The sequence below is a fragment of the Neodiprion virginianus genome, chromosome 4 (assembly GCF_021901495.1).
Source record: "Neodiprion virginianus isolate iyNeoVirg1 chromosome 4, iyNeoVirg1.1, whole genome shotgun sequence".
Classification (NCBI taxonomy): Eukaryota; Metazoa; Arthropoda; class Insecta; order Hymenoptera; family Diprionidae; genus Neodiprion; species Neodiprion virginianus.
Genome location: NC_060880.1, coordinates 20,616,033 through 20,637,680, shown reverse-complemented (window position 1 = coordinate 20,637,680; position 21,648 = coordinate 20,616,033). Strand labels below are relative to the sequence as shown.

General features: G+C 37.3%; 3 protein-coding genes and 1 long non-coding RNA gene across 15 annotated transcripts; 1 reads left to right on the top strand and 3 right to left on the bottom strand.

Annotated features, from left to right (window-relative positions):
• Positions 1–1,290: 1,290 nt before the first annotated feature.
• Positions 1,291–6,249, bottom strand: LOC124303071 (uncharacterized). The gene is made up of 3 exons (XR_006907822.1): positions 5,948–6,249; positions 4,304–4,594; positions 1,291–2,900 (listed from the first exon to the last, which is right to left on the bottom strand). It is a non-coding gene; the product is annotated as an uncharacterized LOC124303071 (long non-coding RNA).
• Positions 2,843–14,700, top strand: LOC124303051 (katanin p60 ATPase-containing subunit A-like 2). 10 transcript variants are annotated; one of them, XM_046759780.1, is made up of 10 exons: positions 6,460–6,801; positions 6,884–7,096; positions 8,803–8,888; positions 9,403–9,473; positions 10,036–10,227; positions 11,450–11,750; positions 11,862–12,030; positions 12,330–12,442; positions 13,058–13,263; positions 13,324–14,137. In XM_046759780.1, exons 3-10 carry the CDS (start codon positions 8,829–8,831, stop codon positions 13,709–13,711), a joined length of 1,500 nt encoding a protein of 499 aa, XP_046615736.1. In that variant the 5' UTR covers positions 6,460–6,801; positions 6,884–7,096; positions 8,803–8,828; the 3' UTR covers positions 13,712–14,137. The 10 variants fall into 10 exon arrangements, 9 of the variants coding, with proteins under 9 accessions (XP_046615739.1, XP_046615744.1, XP_046615736.1 ...); XM_046759782.1 differs by lacking the exon at positions 8,803–8,888 and adding an exon at positions 8,261–8,618; XM_046759781.1 differs by lacking the exon at positions 8,803–8,888 and adding an exon at positions 8,261–8,618 and having other exon boundaries at positions 6,884–7,155.
• A 345-nt stretch (positions 14,701–15,045) lies between these two features.
• Positions 15,046–17,886, bottom strand: LOC124303064 (survival motor neuron protein). Of its 3 annotated transcripts, none has more exons than XM_046759822.1 (7): positions 17,585–17,886; positions 17,382–17,469; positions 17,097–17,291; positions 16,913–17,027; positions 15,447–15,741; positions 15,297–15,367; positions 15,046–15,207 (listed from the first exon to the last, which is right to left on the bottom strand). In XM_046759822.1, exons 2-7 carry the CDS (start codon positions 17,427–17,429, stop codon positions 15,152–15,154), a joined length of 780 nt encoding a protein of 259 aa, XP_046615778.1. In that variant the 5' UTR covers positions 17,430–17,469; positions 17,585–17,886; the 3' UTR covers positions 15,046–15,151. The 3 variants fall into 3 exon arrangements, with proteins under 3 accessions (XP_046615778.1, XP_046615779.1, XP_046615777.1); XM_046759823.1 differs by having other exon boundaries at positions 17,648–17,886; XM_046759821.1 differs by having other exon boundaries at positions 17,382–17,884.
• Positions 17,887–18,839: 953 nt separating this feature from the next.
• On the bottom strand, positions 18,840–21,562 carry LOC124303067 (60S ribosomal protein L17). The gene is made up of 5 exons (XM_046759826.1): positions 21,492–21,562; positions 21,163–21,249; positions 20,540–20,699; positions 19,368–19,538; positions 18,840–19,065 (listed from the first exon to the last, which is right to left on the bottom strand). The coding sequence occupies exons 2-5, from the start codon at positions 21,241–21,243 to the stop codon at positions 18,920–18,922; spliced, it is 558 nt and encodes a 185-aa protein (XP_046615782.1). The 5' UTR covers positions 21,244–21,249; positions 21,492–21,562; the 3' UTR covers positions 18,840–18,919.
• Positions 21,563–21,648: the final 86 nt, after the last annotated feature.

Below are 21,648 nucleotides of genomic sequence, written 5' to 3'. Positions count from 1 at the left end.
GATGGTACAACTGAAATTTTACACCTCCTAATTTTTTCAACTATCAGACTAATTGTATTAGAATAAATCTCCAGGAGTGAAAGTATAACGAGAAAAAAACGTATTAGGCAATCTAAATTTATTGAAAGTACTACAACATTGAAATGAACATGTTTTCAATTTCATTCTTTTTACGGCAATGCGTCTATTGCATTATCAGCTTACATCCACAAATCTAAAGAAAACCTCTGAATAATTATGCCTGGCATCGTGATATAATTGCAGAAAAAGCCTCTCAGCATATCGCTTTAAACATCGCGTACCACGCAAATTACACCTCGCAGGTCAAGCCTCTGGGGAAAATGCTGCACTCACTGCAAATTCTAAAGAGAATTTATGGTATGTTGTTTACCGTGACTCATTGCATAAAATACGATATTATAAGTATGTTGACCAAATTTTCCAGAACAACTACCTATTATTGGATTAAGTTAACTTACACTCAATGACACGATGCGTAAAATTGCATTATTGGAAAGTGAGCATGCGCCGAACAAGGCCCGAGAGTGTAAAATATAGCATTTCAATTGTGCGCATGCGCTAACGTGCTTAATTTCCAAGCAATTGTTGGAAAAAAGACTGTTTTTACAGCTCTTTATTCAACCCAACCACGATGCAGCAATCGTGTTACCGAGTTACGATGAAAAGAAAAGTTTTCTGTTGCCTATATGTGCTATTGCATCTAATACGAACAACCTTCCCACAATCATATTACCTGGTGAGCGCGTGAAGTTTGTGCGGCATGTGTGTGTGCTGGGTGGGGGGGGAGTGGGGGGAGTAAGCGAGCAGCGCGCATGCGCAGAGGGAGAAGCGCAAAGCGAGCGATTAGCGCGCGAGAAAGACGGAGGTGAGAGCAGTCCGACTTGAGCTATCACGTCCGATTAGTCGCACACCGACAGCGAGCGTAGTAAGTGATAAAACAAACCCTCGTAAGGATCAAAACCCTTTTACCCTTATGAATCATTACCGTACTTTTGAACTTGGTTTATTACTTGTCCCTGAGGAAGTAAAACTATCAAATCACTTAAAAGGGGCTATTTTTTTAGACCTTGTGTACGTACGATCGGTTGAATAGTGAAAGATAGAGTTTTTCACAAAGTTTCTTGGCTATTTCAATAATTTCAAGGAACTTTGAATATCGACAAACCTTTGAAAAAATAATTGAGTAATTAATAGCAAGAAGTTAATTGCCAAGTATTTTATAGAGAGAACGAAGTGTGTGTGAGAAGAAAACTAATTGCCACATTGATGTAGACTTCACTTTACAAATATTTATTTCAGACAGCGTTGTTCAAGTATTTACATTGTAAAATTTTCTCATAACATCGACTCTGTGAGAAGAAGACTGGCAAAAATAACTAGTTTTCATTCTAATTGCATCGTACTCTATTAGTATCATACAGATCACATCAGAATTTGACTAAATGCCGAGACGTCCTGATTTGATCTCTGATGTGTTCTAAGTTTCATTCTAATTCTAGTGTTGATTCAATTACCAGTAATTCGAAAGGAATAAGCGTCTCACAAGCTTCAAAACACACTGGAATCTTATTTGATTGTTCTCTGCTTCTATAACGTCCAACTGGCCATTTTTTTCTAAATTCTTTAAAAAAATTAATGACTAATTCTGATATTGGGTGGTAATTACCAGCCTTGCAAAGTAGCTGTTCACAAACTGGTGAAAAAAAAAAAAATTGGCGATCAGAGAAATCGTGGTCTGTAGTAAAACTCCTCTGAATAAATAATCAAATTGAAACTCATTGGATGTAAAGGTGTTTTGACAATAAAATTTTGCCGAGAGATCACTGCAGACTGCAGCATATTGCAAAACGTAAATTTCAACTTTAACCATGGCACAATTGAATAATTAGTAAAAACTATAGTTATAAGTCTCAGTGAAGATTTAAGAGAGTTGAAGATAAAAAATATAAAAGTAAAAAATGTATCCAAGGATATTTTTAAAAAGTTACGTGAACGAACATTTTTGAGTAGTTCAATTTACGCGTCGATCGAGTAGCTGTAGTCTGAATTACGTGTAGGATTGAACACATGTGATAGAAATTACACCCACTCATGAAGGAGTTATAAATCAGATGTTAGGGATTCCGAATGATGTGGAGAATTATCCAGTAAAGCTTTGGCTTTTCGAAACCAGTTTCGCCGGATTCCACACGCTTCAAAACTCTGTTCGTAAATATAAATCGTCGTTCCCTTTGAGTGGAGACGAGAGAACCTCTGCATATTGTGTAAACATTACCCTTGGCCTAATCCTCTTCATCTTGACACGACAAACCACGAAAGGGCTTCGCTAACAAGTATAGCTATAAGAAGAATCATACACGCTCGCCTTCGTGTACCAACAACAATTGCGCATTATTTTTTCACCAGGTGGTGTTTGTAATTTGGAACTACTATCGCATTGTTTTTGGTGTTTTAGCAATTGCATTTTATAGATTAAAATCAATTTTGTTATTTTTTAAATTGGTAACTTTAAAAGTTAATTTTGGACGTAATGGTTCTTTAATTACGTTGTAGTTCAGTAACCCTCAAGTACATTCGCTATTCCTCCGACATCGCGACATTCCGAAAAAGGAAAAGAAGTTTACAACGAAATGCGGTGGTAACCTGTCGACTATGCTAAATAAAAATGATGACGTTTCTGTCGGTTGTTACAGGTGGCGTAGTATCAGAGCTCACTTACGTATGGTGGGGTGCAGTAAATGGCCTTGCACCACATCGGCTCGGAATGGTAGCAAACGCACAAGCTGCATACCGCAGGACCTGGTACGTAGAGGAGGCCATGTCTAACTGTGCCACCCTGGAAGTCGGTGCAGTTTTCTTCCAGTGCATCTGAAACGATACTGACCCTGCTGTATTCGCCAAGTTTCCAGCTCGTTGGCAACGGTGGGTGAAAACACAAGGGATAAACGAGCAGCGAGGGGTGAGTTTGAAATAAAAAGTGTTGCCGGTATGCACGTATTGAAATAAGCTTGGCGTTTCAACTTTAAGGTGAATAATTGTCTGTAAGCGAAAATCATTGAACGTCAATTTTCATCTTCATCAACTTTTACGGACTCCGTTAGGTCAGACGTGATTACATGATTTTATTTGATGCTATCGATCGATGGAAGAAGCAGCTGGAAGATTTCGTTATGGGACCGGAACATCGCGTTTTATGGAAAATCAATTGCAATTTAGTTAATCACGAACGGTTATTACTTACGCCGCGACTTTACCGCTATAATTTTATCATCGCCCGCCGCCCGAGTTGTAGACTATATATTCGTGAAAGGTTGCGGTAAATTGTGTATGCTTTTAATGTGTACATATCATGAGGTAAAATACCTAGTGCTTTATGTTGTCGCTATTTTGACAGGGACTTATCCGTTCGTGAACAAAGTTCATTTATACAACTGTATGAAAAGTGACGAGGATTGTGCGGCTATAAGTTTTGTACTAATTTCTCTTCGGAAGACTACTTTGTTAAAATAACTTTCTACACGCAAGAGTTACGTCGTATTATTAACGGGCGAGAGTCCGTTAAGTTGCATTACCTTTATAAATTGTCGATATCGAAAGTACACCCGACTTTTCTGTATAATAATTTTGAAACTTTGAGTCTTAGAAAATAACCCATTCGAATTGAAAAAGCTAATTAATTTGCCTGGATGCTTAGCTGTTGAAAATAATGTATTATACAGCGAGAATGAAGATTTAATCTAACTTTTTTCCCGGCCAATCGACACGCCAAAACCTCGCACGAAAGTATGCCCTTGAAAATAAAGAGCTTTGCTGATACGAAATACACGTTCAGTCAAATGTGTAAATGCTTTGACCATCCAGCTAACTTATTTTCAAACCGAAAGAAACTGCGAGTTTAATTCCATACGAATTACGTGACAATGACTGCCGATGCAGCTGACCTGAGAAAATGTGATGAATTGTCACATGATTCGCATTTTGTTTATATATATCAGGATAGTGCAAAATTGTTTTCGGACCGCCTCCAGATCAACTTTAAGTAATTAAAAAAAAATCTGCCAAATGTTTTCAGTATTTTATCTCAGCTCTAGCACGTGCCCCAAAAATGGTGGATTTCCCCATTAAAAATTTACGTGTTTCGGACACATTCTTAGCATTTATTTTATCGTAAGAGTAATAATGGTAAAAAAAAAAATGTTTTTGACTGCGAGATTTTAGCGGGCATTAGTGCTACGCTAATATATTTGCGTTATTTATGTCGAGTGTCGACGAAATAGCTCACCTGCTTCAGAGACTAGAAATGCAGCGATAGACAATACAGCTGCAGCCAGTCGCGTTATTGAATTCACCATGGCGATAATCTTTTTCCTTGACCGTTGACCGTTGGCCTGACTCGGGTCACGGAAAAATTTGCGAATAACGCTCCCAACGTCGAGGAAAACTCTTGTTGTTAAACGTTCAGCGTTCTAACAACGCGACGTTAAGTCCGGCTACGTCTAGCCGAAGAACTGATGCGAAAACTCTTCAGTCGAACAGCTTCTTGCCACACACTGATGCCGCAGGAGCATGACTCCTAACATTCAAGGCATTAAGACACGTTTGTCATCGTTACCAGCAGCGTGGGTTTGACTGATGCGCAAATTAGGTAATTGCCAAGAAATCTACTTCGTTGCAGAAGGTGATAAATTCCCGCATCATCTTTGTTCCAAATAGTTATAATAATTAAATGTAAGTGATTGTTGAGCAGCCAATCGGACGAATCAATTTCACACGAGCTTCATTATATTCGAGGATTTTTCAAATGGACTCGCATGTTTTGATATAAGTACGTCTAAGTATGGAAACTCAAACACCCCGCTTCGTTGAAGAGGAATTTCTCAAGCCATAATCTTACAACTATTTTCGTAACAGGAATCGAAAGGATAACTATAATTCACTCTAAAAAGTAAGAAAGCAACTGACTATTTGAAATTATGCGATATAATATATCATACATGGATTGCAATAAGAATGATAATTCACCAAATTACACATACACAGAAAAATGTCAAATTTGATAATAATAAAAATCGCAATAATACTTATATTGTGATTACAGAGTTTGAATATAAGATGAATCGAATCATTTTCGAACGACGAAGGTAGTGCTAAAAGGTTTATTATAAAGTATACGGACTACATGGTTCATCGGATACCATTGAAATTTTATAAGAATAGTTTGCAATCGCGAAAATTTCTATACTTTTTCCGTGCTTATTAATATATAGCAGTGTTCCATAATAACCACAGAGCGAATGAGAGGCAACTGCAAGTACATTTATATAGCGTTTTCGTCAATTTTCCAAACTTTCCTTAAACACCGCACAAGCGTAATCATTGCGAACTGTATAATTTTTCAAAGTTCGTGTCGATTGAATTTATCACGAGTGAACGAAAAGTGAAATACAATTTGCACAATCAGTCGGTATCGCGACGTTGTTGCATTCGTAACTGAAACTATATCACATGGTTCGTAAAAAGAAAACCAATCAATATTCTATACAGTGTTTTCCATAGTTTCTTGACTGCATTCCATATTTATTTTTAAATAGTTCGATAAAACAAGTATATTGTCTTCTTGTTGCACCTCCTACATTTCAAACATAACTTAGTAACAAATTAAAGTGCGTTTTACAGTAGATATCGTTTTTGGAAAGTTGAAACATTTTTCTGTGTCATTTCGTGAGAATTCGAAATTCGTGGACTTTTTATAGAATTATCAGATGACTCTTGGATTCAGAATTCTCAAGTATGAATCACTCGTTCTCTGAAAATATTTACAAATTCAGTCAAAACGCACGAGTCTTTTATGTTATAATCAGTGATAACAATATATCACGTGTGATTCTGTACTAACAACAAAATAAGAGGGACATGTATCGCATACCTACGTGTGGTACACGTGAATATCATGTGTCATTGACGTGCCGATCTTGATATTCCGTACAGCGACTTGAATAATTCAACACTATTATACGCACACCTTACATCCGTACAGAAACGATGAAATTGAACAAAGTAAAAGAACCAGACGTTCAAACTCCCAAGGTCAACAAGCATCCCTATCTGACAATAAATCGCGACTGAAAGTAATCACGTCGCGACGCATGAACGGTTCACTTTATTATTAACAAAAGGAAAAAATTATCATCAACATATCGTTTCAACGGCACAATTGCAGGCGAGCCGGTCACCGAGTTGGGTTGTCGAAGAATATGGAGAAGAAGACGACGGCGCACCCTTCACCGAGTCAATCGCGCCCGACGGGTCTAGACTGGGTCTGAACCAGTACCCAGTGTGCGAAATGGTGCAAATTCACAATCAGTGTTCACAGCCCGACCACGCGAGGTGCCGGACCAACGAAGCCGACTGTCGCAGTGAGCGCCGCACGCTGCGTAGTGACCGGGTCGATCGAACGCAACCTGTGCACCCCAAGGCACGACTCGGAGACCACCCTTATCCCCGACCCCCACTTCCAACTCCCACCCTTCCAGCTCGAAGAGCTTGGCGCAAGCTTTTAGAACCCCCAGCTACCAACGACTCAGGCGGGACCAGCCTCCTCGTGTATTTACCCAGAATCGGGTATACCTGTACGTATAACCGTATTGCTCCGCACGTAACCCGTACACGTGGTGATGATCTTGCGGTATACTTGCGGACGTTGGGGTCGGCGATTGACAATCAAAACTGGAACCGCGATCTTGCTGCAGAGTGAAAAGACCATTTGGCAAAACACCAAGGGTAGGTTAGGATCTGGTTCAGTGAGGGATGACCGAAAATAAAATACCAACAGCCCCATGTTCTTATAAAACTGTCCGCACAGAAAAATCCTGCTTCTTCCCGATGGCAAACTTTTAGAACCAAAGGAGTGAAAGTTACTCGAGAGTAAGAAGTTACGAGAACTGCCCAACCGGTGGCTGGTAGTTGTCCCAACTCCGAAGATCAGGGTGGAGCAAACCCATAGTACAGTCGAAGAGTTGTAAATACGTAAGTATGATTTAACGAAGGTTTGAAAGTACAACTGAAAGGACTTGAGGTAATTGTAGTCGAAACAATATTCCCTTGACAGAAAGCTTGAAAAATCATAAAATACAGGTACAATTATAGCGCAATTATTGACCACTTTGAAATAATCACGATTCGATGTCGAGATTTTAGATTTGCTCCAGAATTTTCTTACATAATAGTATTCGTCGAAAATAGAGCTCGATTATTTTTATCTTATTAAGAATCTCTATCTGAGTAATGATTTAATTTGCTGGTTCTCAAGCGCCGATTTTCTGAAATCTAAAATTTTCAGAAACACCTAGTAAAACATAATAAATGTAAAACTCTTTTTTTCTTTTTGGATACCAAAAATTCATTCTGTTATTGCTTGAAATTTTAATTATTTTCTCAAATTTACATTCCTACTGCTGTTATGAAATCTTCATTTTCGACAAGGGCTCAAAAATTTCGTTATATTATTAATTCTTGGCAAATTAGTACTTCAAAAATAGGAAATTAAATCGTATCTCAGACAAGGATGGCGTTTACTTAAAATCTGCTTTTCTAAATTCTGTCTTCCATTTAATACTTTCATGCAAAAACTAATAGAACAAATCTCAAATCGGGACCTCCGATCTTAATCGATACCTCCTATGATACGACATTAAAATTTTTTACAAAACCCTACTGCTTGAATCCGTAGGTATAATAATATACCCATGTCGTATGCAATATCAGATTAACTTTCCACAAAAAAAACCCAGCTCTCGGTGTTAACCCTCAACGCTTCCCGGTACTTTAACAATTACATCCAAGTTTCAAGTTTATACCCAAGTTTAATGATTAGATTCAGGCTCAATGATTACACTGAAATGTTTTCAAGGAGAATAAGTCCTCTAATGTTGAGGGTAACCTCCAACCCCCAAATATGTTCTAATTAACGGTTAACGCTCAATTTTAGATAACCCTCTAGTAGTGACTGCGAATTTACCCTTAAACTTGAGAGTAAATTTAGGGTTTTTCCCAACAGAGGAATGCACTGCCGACTATTTTATCGAGCCTCTACCGCCCTCGGTTTGAAAACTAGAATACAATAACTGTTTGAAAATTCACAGTCTGTTACCAGATACACGTAATTTCTACTATTTTTTCTTAAATTACATTTTTTATTTCTATTTTTTCTTCCTTCATCGCCAAAACCTTGGATTCGAAGCCAAACGAATTTCAGGCAACTAGAGAGATATCCCGCAACCACTTATTGCTCAAGGTTATTGGCAACGCTTGGAGAACTTTCTGCGTATTAAGTGAAATAGTGGACTAGACACACATTCATGTATTATATGTATGTACGATGCAATATGTATGTCCATACATACATACATATTATGTTGGTGGATCTTCTTAATTAACTACACGAAGCAAATGGTTGCATCGTGTACCACTGTGCAGTCTCGCGCATTGGCATTGTTTCAAGAATACTTTGCTTGAACAGCTTCGCCCATTATCGGCAACAATTACCAATCACTAATTGTGTATTCAAAGTCTACGTTTACCGAATGATAAATAAAGATGTAAGTAGCAGGTAACGATCGAACGTTCTGTTCATTGTAGGGGTAACTTCCCTGTCGCTGTGGTAACGGAAACAAGTTCGTTCCTCCAAAACAATTTTGTTCTCCTGGCAGTATCCTCCGCAGCCACAGTCAACTTGTACACAGTTTTATCAATTTTATTAATTATCCTTTACCCGACACCCAGCAACGGAGTGAACCCGATTTTACCTAATGGCTGACTATTTGTCATCTTACTCGAGCAGCAAAATAGCTCACGTAGCCAGAGAAAAGGTATGCAATCTCAGCTTTGTTGTTAAACATTCGTAAACGAATAGTTTCTGTTATCTGTCACTTTCGTTTCTCATACACTTTAAATTGGTGAAGCTTTATCGATTGTTCTTAATTGGCCGCCGCACACAAATTTGAAATCGACGAACGAACGAATGTGTTTTGCCATGAAGCGCTATAACTTTTCAGTCATAGGCATTAAAGTCAAACTCTCGTAACGTGAAAATCTGTTCCTTTTCATACGCCGCTCGGCATAATACGTGCAAGCTTCAGAATTGTCCAATTAAAAATTCTACCGATTGTTAGGCCCAAACATTGTTGAGAATAAACGTTAAAATCATGGGTTGGGAAAAATCTAAATGACCATGACGCAATAATTAAAAACCACGATTTCCTTGCAACTACAATCGTTTCCCCACGTACGACGTCAACGTTTTCGCCTTTACCCTGTGATGTGCGAGTTACCTACATATAGTGAAAAACTCACGTGCAAAAAGTTGAGTACAATATTTTTTAGGAGGAAAAACGCTCCCAAGAGAGGCGGAGAAGTCTGATGTATCTGATCGCGGAGTTTCTGCGGGAACAAGGGTGGGTTACGAAGCGTAAATTCTGATACATACATATTTTAATGAAAGAAGATCATGTGCTTGACGTTCATCAACTTGCTGATTGCCAATTCATTGCATAGATTGCAGCTGAATAACAATTCCATAATCGCCTACAATAGCGCCGTCATGTAATTATTAATTTCAAAGAAAATCGCTGATCACGATTCATGTCACAGAGATATTGAGCGTTAGTATATACGCCATTTTAACAAAGGGGCCTTTTTAATTTGTTGGAAATTCGAAGTGTTAGATGTGAAACTTGTGGGGCTACGAATGGAAAAGACGGTGTTAATATGATTTGAATTTTACGCGTTACCGCTTCGGATATTTTTTGAACGGCATTTATTTGAAACAAGGAAAAAACATTGCAGTTCTAAATGACTTGTAACGAATATCAAGATGAATTCAACGAGGCCAGTAATAATACATTGTGTCAGTGCGGAAGTAGGCGATTTCAGCAAGATATTGATTCATGGCATCGAAAACAGACCACCCTGTATACGAGCGTGTAGCGCTGATGTGTGATGCATTTTTTAACACAGATGTATAGATACGGTCGAATCGCTGGTCAAAGAGGCTCAACTCTCGGGAGACTATCAAGTCTGCGACAACATCGATTTGGACACCGTCCTCGTTGAATTTTCTGACTACCACTACGCCAAGTACAACAAATACCCGAAGATATGTAAAAAAATTGAGCCAACAGCCTGCAATAACGCTGTCAACATTAATCCGTGAGTACGATATAGTTTTTTCGATCGAAAATTCATACATTGCCGTCACGACTCTGTATTAATATACCGTAGGGTTTTATACATTCGTCGCACAAGAACATGACACACTTTTTCACCGATCAATATTTTCAGCCAATGTGGTACGTGCGTTTGCAAATATACTTCAAAAAGTAAAAGTGTTCGCTTATTTTCACCCCAAATTATATGCACGCCGTATATACTCTGGACATTCGAATCTTATTCGGTTCTGCCACGCATTTCCGCCCTTGTAGTACCATCATTTCATCTTACTACATTTATCCCCTCTAATCTTTTAAACTTTTACAACCCATGAGAAATCATAAAGTAAGAAGCACACCCACTTTTTTGTCCATGATTTTATAATACATTACATACCGTCAAAGTGCAAAAATGAAGTTTCATGTGTATATATATATATATTATATATATATGTATTAAAATTGCTCTAATTTGTGCTTTGCGCATACACTTTCGCTTTGAAAATCAAAAAAAAAATAAAAATAACACTAGTCAACTGTAATTTTATGATATAAAGTATCGCGTGCAACATGAAGGCTGCGAGATCATTTTACACCTCGCGTACTTGCAACATTCGTTACTCTATAGCTCAACATAAAAAGACGTACTTTGCCTCCTTAATGCACAACCTAATATTGTTTAGTAGTTTGAAAAAGATGCGTTTTAAAGTGCAGATATTCAATTTTATATCGTTAAGATGATTATTTCTGCACAGTTATATCAGGTTTGGCGATAAGTTAGATATTTTTACACTCATGTGTGGTGAACCAATAAATCGATTGAGGTTACTCTTGTATAGTTATAAACTTCAAGCAGAGCTTAAATTTCCAGAATGTTGAACTCAGAATGGGTTAGTCAAGAGAACAGCGTTCAAGGCTGGAATACCGAATATGAATAGAAATTTATCGAATTTTTTTAGACATTGTGAATCAGATATCAAAAATTGAGATGTCCCTACGCTGTGGCGATAAGTTTTGTGATACGACGAAATTACAAGCATGTCATGTAATGTGAGATTCCTTCTCTGCTATAAGGTAGAATTCCAGAAAAATCGTTTGACGATATCAGTAAAGATTCGATACAGAGTATTTAAGTATTGATTAACAAACTTCTTCGGAAGTTAACTAGAGCTTGACCTGGACCATCGTAATTTCACGACCTCTGCAGACATTTACTTGCACAGGATTAAGAAGGAGAAGATCAACAGAAACTTGCGGAAACCAGCAGACGTGCGGCCGACCGAGCTGGCTAAAGGTAAACCATTACCGAAAGTGAATAATGTGCAAGCCGCGGCCGACAATGAGCCAAACTTGGGTATCACTGTGACTCCAGTCTTCCAATCTTCCGGAAATGCAGAGCACGTTAATGTATCAGCCGTCAACGAGGAGGTCGCACACTTTGCCAAAGAACGAATTCTGAAACCAATTGGTAACTTGTACCAACTCGGCACAGAATGGAGGGATATGGCTGATACGATATCCAGGGTGAACCTAAATCCTAACTTCTCCGCATCTTTGTTGCATGTAGAGCTAGTGTCCAGGAAAAGGGTAAACCTCTGACCTCTGATTAATGTCGTAAATCGTATAAATTTACAGGATATCGTAATGACGGACTTGAACGTTCATTGGGACGACATCGAAGGCTTGAAGGAGTGCAAGAGTCTACTGAAAGAGGCTACGGTGTACCCAATGAAATATCCCGAGCTTTTTGGTGGCAAGCTAGCTCCATGGCAAGGAATCCTTTTGTACGGCCCTCCAGGAACCGGTAGCGCCCTTTTAAAATTATCATCATCACGTGTCGGGGGAGGTTTTGAAAACCGCCAAGCCAAAGTCCCAAATCTAATATCCAATTCGTGGCTCGCTGGCTAGGAACTAACTTCCCTTTGTCCATCAACCAATAATAAACACGACCTTTAACCTTCGACCACCATTCACCGACAACCTTCTTCGCAGGTGCAAAGCATGAAATTTATGCGAAATCCGGGTTCAATCTATTTGGACAACCAGCGTTTTGCTCAAATTAAAGGCTGATATTTTTGTCTTTTCTGGTTTTATGCGACGTAGGTAAAACCATGCTGGCTAAAGCTGTTGCCACTGAGTGCAAGATTACATTTTTCAACATTTCGTCAACTTCGATCGTCAGCAAATGGAGAGGAGACTCGGAAAAGCTAGTTCGAGTAAGTGCATTGTGTTAATTTTGCCGAAAATACTATCTGCATTACACAGCTCTTGAGATTTTAATGGAAAAGATCGTATTCGTCCTAATAGAAGAAGGCCGTGTCAGAAAAGCCTGTGTCCAATAATACCCGTGTGGAATACATTTTTTTTTTTTTTTTTGCAAGGTGGTCTGAGGCGGATCAGGCCTTTCCCATAAAAATCTCAAGAGATATTCAAGATGTGGCGCAAAGGAACCCTCTTGATTTTTGTTGAAAACTTTGCCGACATCTCTTTAAGAGACGAAACATAAAATCGTTCTAATTTATTTATTTATTTTTGTTTTTTGTCAAGTGGAAAATCTCAGATTTTCGGTAATTGATGTCTGTTTTTGTTTCATTCTTTCAATTTCTTGAATCACGGAGAAAATGAGTCATTCTTTGAATAAATAGAATCTGGCAGAATTTTAAGAATTTGTGAAAAAGCAAAATGAGTTTATACAGAAGAGTTGAAAAATTTGAACAAGTTTCTCCAGTACCCAAGAAGAAATCTTCAGTGTCGTAGGGTCATTTATATGGTCTTCGTTTTGCTCGTGCATGTGAAAATTAAGTCTTTTAGCTCAACCTTGAACTTCACAGATCCTTTTCGACCTGGCAGAACATCATGCCCCAGCGGTAATATTCATCGACGAAGCTGACTGGGTGGTTGGTAGTCACGCGGATGTGACATCTTCGAACTGCACAGACCCAGCCAGACGTTTTCGAGCGGAACTGCTGGCCAGAATGGACGGACTTGTTTCATCGAAGAATCGAATTCTACTTCTGGCCGCCACAAATTCGCCCTGGTGAGTCAATTTTCGGTTCAGTCTCGAAGAATTGAACTGAGGTGTTTGATTTCGGCGCAGGGAACTGGATGCCGCGCTTCTTCGTCGACTCGAGAAACGTATTCTCGTTGACCTTCCGGATGTGAGGAGTCGTTTTGAATTTCTTCGATCATACGTCCACGTCGACCTCCTCCAAGACAAAGACTTCTTCGAATTGGTACAAAAAACCGAGGGTTACTCCTGCGCCGACTTAAAGTTGATATGCAAAGAAGCATGGATGATGCAGTTACGCCCGATTTGGCAAATGCTTGAGGAAAACAAAATCGTACGCGGGGAAATTGGAAAAATTCATCATGGAACCATTAGTAAATTGAACTACCTCCAGATAGCCTTTGATCGAATTAAGCCTACATCGAAGCACATAGCCGACATGTACAAACAGTGGAAAGAAAAATTTGGTGCATCCTAATTATAATAATGTTCTAAACTGACCAAACAGAGTAGTTCGAGGTCAGACGTATATTGATCGAAACCAAACATTCACACTGTTGGACATTTTTCTCCCGAAATACGCTCTATGTGGAGGTGCATCATCGGATCGTATTTCACCTCAAGATCGCTATTCGTAGAAAATGTTCACTTGTTCGCCGCATCGAAAAATGGGATATGAATACTACAAAGTAGAAAACCAAGTAAGTTCGGCGCACGGAAGATGAAAATGCACTGCGATCAAATTAATATTACGCAACTTCGAAATAATTATAGTATCATGCATATTGAATGAAAGCCATGTAACGTAGAGCCTGAACAAGACGTGACCATTTTAAAATTGAACTTTCAAAATAACAAATATATGTACACCTTTGCGATTTCTATAAAGTTAACACTTCGCTAATGTTTTATGCATTGATTTGTATAAAAATTAGGAATTGAACTGCCAGAATACACTTAGGAGTATGGGTCGTTCCATGCCAAATTGGCCAGCCTTCGACCCTGACAATTTTCTATTCATTTAGGGGATTTGTATAAATTTGAAATTTCAAAACCGACAACCTCATCTATCGAACCGAACGAAGAAAGGCCCAATGAATGGATCTAAACGTTAAAAATCCGATTTGATGTGGCAAAGAAACAGCCCTGGTAGTTTCAACAAAATCCGTGATCTAAAGGTCTGATATATACTCTCTTTGTCAGTGCCGTACGCTAATTAATCGTATGTTTCGGTCCCCGCGCAGGATCTAAGCTCTGCAAATTGAATACATGGCAAAAACATTGTAAATTTTTAAAAATTCCACAAAGTACGTATTTTTAAATTTAGATGAGCAGAAAATTGTACGGGAAAACTAATCACAAGTTTCTCTCTTGAAATGAAAAAATAGAGCCAAGCACTGTACATCCGCCTCTTTTAAACTAATTAATTATTTGCAAGCTTTTTTTTCTTGATAGCGTTTCAAAGGGCGTAGCAGAAGCGACGAGAATTACCGAAAAATATTGATCTGTCTACTAAAAAATCCCTTGTTCCTTTAGATGAACATTAAAATTGATATGTTATTGTCAAATTGACCCGAGTCTATTCGGTTGTGACACTTCTTGAATTAATGAACTCCGGTAATATGCAGCTCGAAATCAACTGAACTCTAATTTCATCACTACCATATTCTCTGTAGGAGTAACTACAATTCTAAAAATAACTGCCACATAGTAAATTTTATTGCACATTAAGATTTGGTTTCTTGTTCTTCATAGAATCCGTTGCTCGTCGTTAAGAAACCATCGGAATTATGAGTGAAAATTGACAACTGGTTCTTCAAAATTTGACTTACTTTTATTATGAATTTCGTATAAATAGATCATTTTTCTTTACAAAAATCAATCAATTCAATTTAATAATGAGAAATTATAAATTGTGTCACTTTTTCCGTCTCTCTTGATTCTCCTTGGCTTGTTTTATACCATGATAATATCCTGTAATAATCAATTTTGAATTAAACGAAATGCCAACAAATAGATTAATAGGCAATGGAAAAATCGGCAACCAAAACCAATCATATTACCAGTATGAAATCCACTGATATACCAAGACATCAACATGCTCGAAAGCGCATCGCCATCGCTTTCCGGTAGCCTGTGCAACATGAAAGATAGAACGATAATTATAATGAAAAATATTTCATGAAATCAAAAAAAGTCTTCTCAAACATTACCTGGTCATTAATTGTGGCGGTAAAGGGGGTGCAGGAGGTACAATGCCAGATGGCCAACCAAGAGATGTTCCAGTGGTAAAATTTGTCTTGGGTAATTTTTGATCATCGGTGTCTAACTCCATCTTATCCTCGCTAGCCATGTTTATCATCTCAGGATTATTGGCAGAATCAGATTCTCCAATATCTATGAAGCTAGTTTTTTCTGCATTTGCCTCTTTAGTTTGAGCTATTTGACTACCGAGACCCAGAGACTCAGTAAGAGAACTGATATCGACCTTAGCTGAATTTTCGTAACCTGAGAGTAATAATATGTAGCTGACTAAATTTGATGGCGCGCTAGACAGGATATAGCTGGCTACCAGCATTTACACTTGCAAGACCGTTTTTGGAAGGACTCGAGCATCTCAATAGAATTTTATATAACTCAGCTGTGTTGCAGCAGTATTATACCAATTGCAGGGCATATGATTATGAAAGTTTAAAAATTAGCAAGATCTTTTCTCTCATAACTGTATGCAATCAAACATGATAATCTAGTTCTTTTCACCACATTTCCAGGTTTTCAAGACGAGAATACAATTTTTCTTCCGTCATTAGTTGCAAGGCTCCAGAAGAGTTCAAGGAAATAACTGTGACCCAGCAAATGAATTAAAAGTGCGACTAAACGCTGAAGGAATGTTTCAGGAATATCGTTTCAATTTTCTGATTGTGGCTCAAATATCGCAGACATATTGCCCAGCATATTGCAGTAATATTACAAAGCTATGTTACTTCACTTTGGGTTTAGCTTGAAATTAAAACATCTTCGGTACATCCTACCAAATACTATATTTATAAAGTACAGTTGTTATTGTAATCATACCGGGTGATTGATTCCTTGCTGAAGACAAATGCGATTGCCGCAGTGGCTCTCCGTCACTCGGGCATCACGTTCAGCAAGGAATAAGTGACCGTGTATATCCACAACTTACACTCAACTTTGATTGTTTCAATAATTCAACACATAGGATGTGTTCAGCATAGGTGTGTTTCATTTAGTCTTTGGTGGAACAATAAAACAGTTAAAGCAATGGATGAGTGAAACTCAAATAAAATCGCATCCACGATATTGATAACACGACAATTTCATATTGCTAAAACATTACGTTTCAGCAGCAGCAGCATTAACAGCAGTAAAAGTTTGCTGCTGAATATATGCAACATTCAAGAAGGATTGTCAATCTATCTGTAGCATTTTGAACTTTGAAAAGTTACGTCACTACAATATTTCTGAAAGATTACATACTGCATGGAGTAGCTGTGACTTACATAGATTACATTTACTTTGAATCTTGAACACGTAAGACCCGACTGATACTTGACAGCACTAGTCAAAGACTTGGAACATGGATTTTAAATACATGCGTTTCAGATGCTCGAGTCTATCCAGGATCTATAAGCTCAAAGACAAACAGGTAAAATATTACCTATAAATTTGACGATGCAAGTAGCGCTACTTTCATAAATTTTCTGTATCACTGCTTCATAAACTTCTCCATCCTCAGACCATACAGCTCGACAAGGAGAGCCTACGACCCATTTCTAAGAAGAAGCGAGATTACTTTGCCAATTTTTAAAGTCAATGTTCCTTACTTATTGAAATTTTTATACCTTGTAAGGCTTGGCTGTTTGTCGATTCGGTTTGTGATTATGCGCTTTGCTCTGTTTGCCGTGCGATGTGGATTGTGCTTCAACACCCATGCGTCTTGCTACTTCATCTTTGGCTAAATTTACCGCTTTGTCATAGGCCTTGATGAGAGCTGTGTCATCCCAGTCATCGTCAATAGCGTCAGTTACAGCAGATCTCTGAGATCAATCATTCAAAGGATGTAAAAACATAACCTCACAACGTACCACCAACGATCGTACGAATAATAAGGAATCATTCGATCATACCTGTTTAGAGTTTTTTCTCACAAACAAAACGTTATCCTCATCTGCCATTTTAAAATTATTTGAATTTCAATAATTCAAAAGTCTCGTGCTGTGGAACCAAATTTTATTTTTGTATTAAATTCAATTACTTCGCGTCGCCGACATGCCGATAAATAAATAACCTCTTGAAATCTCGTTTATATCTATATGCTGATGAACATTACGTTTTCAAATAGCATACGCCTGTTTGTTTATTATTCGAAATTATTTTTCCATTTTATAATTACGTTTTAAATTTATGTGTACATCGAAAACTTTGTTTTAATAGTCAACAATTGTTTTTCAATGTTATTCCCGAGTTTATTTAGTTTGGCCATGGTTGACCAATCAAAGAGCTTTCATTTTTTGGACTAAAGCGTGAAGTTGACAGCTAATCCAATACGTTGTCCAATACAAAGTGCTATCGACTCATATCTCTAACTTTTTAATTTACTTTATAAATAACCCCCGGACTGCCGTCAGGCATTTCATAAGCTATAATCAAACAAGCTCAGAACAAGTACTCAACGATCTTGATGAATGTGTAAAAGTCCGCATCAAAATCTTGCATACAAACTATTTTTCCCGTAGACAAAAGAATATCGATCCAATAATAAAATGAAAAATATCACTCATCGAATAAGTATTGGTTTGTATTAGGGACCCTAATTTGTATATCATTACGGGTCACTCTAGCGTCTTTTTCTCTCATATATTTACGTACTGATCTCTACAATACAACATAGAGATGAGTCTACATCTTCAATTTTAATATCGATATAATATTATACCGTATTCAACAATAATTTTTGCTCAAAATACGTTTGCCTACGTACGAGTTTTTGCTGCATATTATAGCAAGAATGAAAATCACGATTGAATTAAATATACACATTTTGAGAAGAATGTTCATTGAAATAATTCGTGAACGTTTCGGCTGATTATCGTGAACATACTAAAATTTCTTTCAAAGCATGAATGAAATTGAAAAACATTCGCTAATTACGAAACCAATAATAGTATTCAAAAATTTTCACAAACTAATGTTGACCTTCAAAACTACTATACGGTGTAGTTTTGAGGATGTAAAACAATTCATACCACTCTGCGTATGAAAAGCTGAAAACTTATAACAGCAGTCTTTTTAACTGTGCGCATAGCAGTGTTTGAATTCAGCAGTAAAATATCTAAAATCCATTTTATCTTTACTTTAAACAACATGGGCAATCCTACAAACATTTCACTTGACTTTTATTTATGAAAGATTACCTACGCGAATATAGTCACATACGAATAATCTTTGTGTTAATATGGGGTCTATTATGTTTATGCGATTATTCCTCAAGTGTCTCAACTTACGAAAAGGTATTAAAACAGTAGAATTTGATGCATTGCTGTAGATTCTGAAATGACAAGTATACATCCAAATGTAATCAAAAATGAGAACAAAGTAAGATTTTATTGTACCAAAGGTAGTGTACATTTGATCTCGTATTGTAAAGTCGATAATGCTATTTTATTTATTCCCTCATCATCTTCTCTTTTTGACGGGCAAGCTTCTTCTTGCTCAACTTCTTCTTGGATGGTTCCTCCTCAGTGGCTTTCGCAACCACGTCTTCTTTTTCAGTGAGCACAACCTCTATGTGGCAAGGAGAGCTCATGTAAGCTGGAAAAAACAATTTATTTTTCACGTGTTATGCTGCAACTTGGGTGTTTATTCGTCCGGTACAGTCTTACTCATATTTTTTTTACATAATATTTTCCTAATTACATGCTGAGTCGATATTTGTGATTCTCAGATACTTCCTCAATATAACGTTAATGTCCTGTACTGTATGTATGGTACTGCGTTCAATTTTCAAATGGAATATAATAGCTTTAAAGAAGTTTTTAGATGATGATACACTGAAAGGAATGGAACTTGATACGTCGTACAGATAGAATTCAAGTAAAACATGGGATACTCACGATTGATACGACCATGCGCTCTGTAAGTTCTTCTGCGAAGGCATGGGGCTCGATTCACCTGAATGTGTTCAACAACCAATCGATCTACATCAACACCTTTGAAATCAGCGTTACTCTCGGCATTCTTTAAGAGTTGTAGCAAAAATTCTGCTGACTTTTTCGGCCAACGACCTAAGTAAAAAGGTAAATCATATATATTCTGCTTTCAATACTATGTATAAACACGTGTTTAAATCCAGTAACATTATAGTGCGGATACATTTTCGAAAGAAAATTAGTTATTTCGTAATAATAGCTTTGTCAAAAAATTCCCAATTATTGACAAACAATGAAGTTCTGAAATTTCGATTTGAATTTTTGTGTTTCAATACAGTGATATTTATATTGTGATGAAAAAACAATAGCAGAGCTTAACGCCCCCAAAGCTGTGAAATTTCACAAATTACCCTTGATTTAATTGATAATAAGATTTTATTCCATAGTTTCAATCTCTTAAATGGTATCTACTGTCAATAATAGTTAAAATTCCGCGTAAATTCCAGTTTCTAGGATTCAATTAATTTTACTGTTAGTGAATATGATTCTTTAAACTCCTAAGCATACGGATAGTTTAACATTGATGAATAAGTAAAGCTTGCACAGCATATACACAGGCTGCTTTGTTTTATAATGCAATCAAGTTTCAAGAATAAATATGCTGTATTTCCTAAATAAATGAATGCTCAATGAATTATCAAGTTTGCGTGCTTGATACCAACAGAATAAGAGTACATGATTTTCTTACATCAATTAGAAAGTCTTAGAATTCTAGAAATCGTGCGTAATTTCTGGAACTTCACAAAAAAAACTCAAACTATACATTTTTCTTTCTAACTTCTTCGACATTACATACCTTTCTTCTATAGTTGAATTAAAATGGCAGTGAGAAAAATTGAGATTTAAATTAGTAATGATGTAACAGACAATTTACTAAAGTTCATCATTTTGCAGCTTTTAATGAATTTGAAGGAGTTGAATTTGCAGTATACATATGTATGTGTTACTCCATTGCAGTTCGTTAAATTTCAGATAGTGCTGTTATTGCCGACTAATGAGTTTTGTTCAAATAAATTTTTACACTACTTCGAAATTAAAAGGAGTTGAAAAACATGCGTGTTTGCAAACATACAAACCTTGAGTGGTGCCAAACTGTTTAGCCTGAGCACACCTTCCAACACCACCGTTGAATCTGCGGAATGGTACGCATTCTTTGTGTTCAATGACACTCTTCAGATACCTCTGGGCACGACGCAGAGCCATACCCTTGATAGCACGAGCAGTTTCATGAGTGTTCTGAAAGAATTTTAACAACTTTATTAACGAAGTATATTTCGAGTACATAATATTCTTTCAAAGGCCTATAAGTAAAGTGCCAGAAATATGAGGAAAGGTAAATAAAAAGCATAAGAAAATGCAACTGTACTAATATTTCACTTATACATCAGGCGAGCTTACACGCATTTTCAGAAACAAATAATAGCAGTTTGAAATACTATATTCTCTCATATCTTTGCAAGTTGGAAATTTGAAATTTCAATACGTATAAAATACACATTGCACACGATTTCCATAAGACACCACACAAACTCTTGAAAATTACCTAATGCATGGAATGTGCAATACGATCGAACGCTCAATTGTAATAAAAATACGATTGTCAGAATCTTGGCAAAATTTACACCACGAGCAGAAGAACCCGCAGATTGTAAATTTCTAGGTTATTCTCAAATAATGAAAGAAGCGTGAAATTGTTTACCTTGAAGTGCACCCGAAGGTTCGAACCGCGTGCTTTGCACGACTTGGTCGCATTATCAGGCTCACGAGAATACCGTCCCATTTTGCCCTGAAATAAAACGAATACAGTTTAAATTATTCCGAAATGTGGAAAACATCAGGCGGCGCCATGAAGCTGGCACGTATGTTTTACAGACAATAATTGTAACTTGAAACACAAAATCACAAAACTTCGCCACTTGAATTGTAGACCAGAGTTTAGCGTACGTAATTGATAGGTTCAATACTCGATAACTTGAATTATATTTCAGATGCACACAGATTCGTAAAATAACAAGGCTCGGCTCATACCTCTTCGCGGAACGATATTACAGGAAAAGACGTCACAATGTTTGAAGCTTCGCGACATGTCCGCAAGACGATTCCCGTTGGTGGCGCTGCTTTACCATCTCACAGCAAATTTCCACCAATTTCTACACAACTACTATACTCGGCTCAGCCTAGGGGC

Coding starts and splice junctions, on each gene's coding strand:
- LOC124303051 (XM_046759780.1), top strand. CDS start 8,829: ATGGCTGACTATTTGTCATCTTACTCGAGCAGCAAAATAGCTCACGTA. Junction 8,889..9,402: donor CTCACGTAGCCAGAGAAAAG/GTATGCAATCTC, acceptor AATATTTTTTAG/GAGGAAAAACGCTCCCAAGA. Junction 13,264..13,323: donor GCCGCCACAAATTCGCCCTG/GTGAGTCAATTT, acceptor ATTTCGGCGCAG/GGAACTGGATGCCGCGCTTC.
- LOC124303067 (XM_046759826.1), bottom strand. CDS start 21,243: ATGGGACGGTATTCTCGTGAGCCTGATAATGCGACCAAGTCGTGCAAA. Junction 20,700..21,162: donor ACCTTCGGGTGCACTTCAAG/GTAAACAATTTC, acceptor AAATTCTTTCAG/AACACTCATGAAACTGCTCG. Junction 19,066..19,367: donor AGCGCATGGTCGTATCAATC/GTGAGTATCCCA, acceptor TGTTTTTTCCAG/CTTACATGAGCTCTCCTTGC.
- LOC124303064 (XM_046759822.1), bottom strand. CDS start 17,429: ATGGCAGATGAGGATAACGTTTTGTTTGTGAGAAAAAACTCTAAACAG. Junction 17,292..17,381: donor TGAGAAAAAACTCTAAACAG/GTATGATCGAAT, acceptor GATTGATCTCAG/AGATCTGCTGTAACTGACGC. Junction 15,208..15,296: donor TATCAGTGGATTTCATACTG/GTAATATGATTG, acceptor TGATTATTACAG/GATATTATCATGGTATAAAA.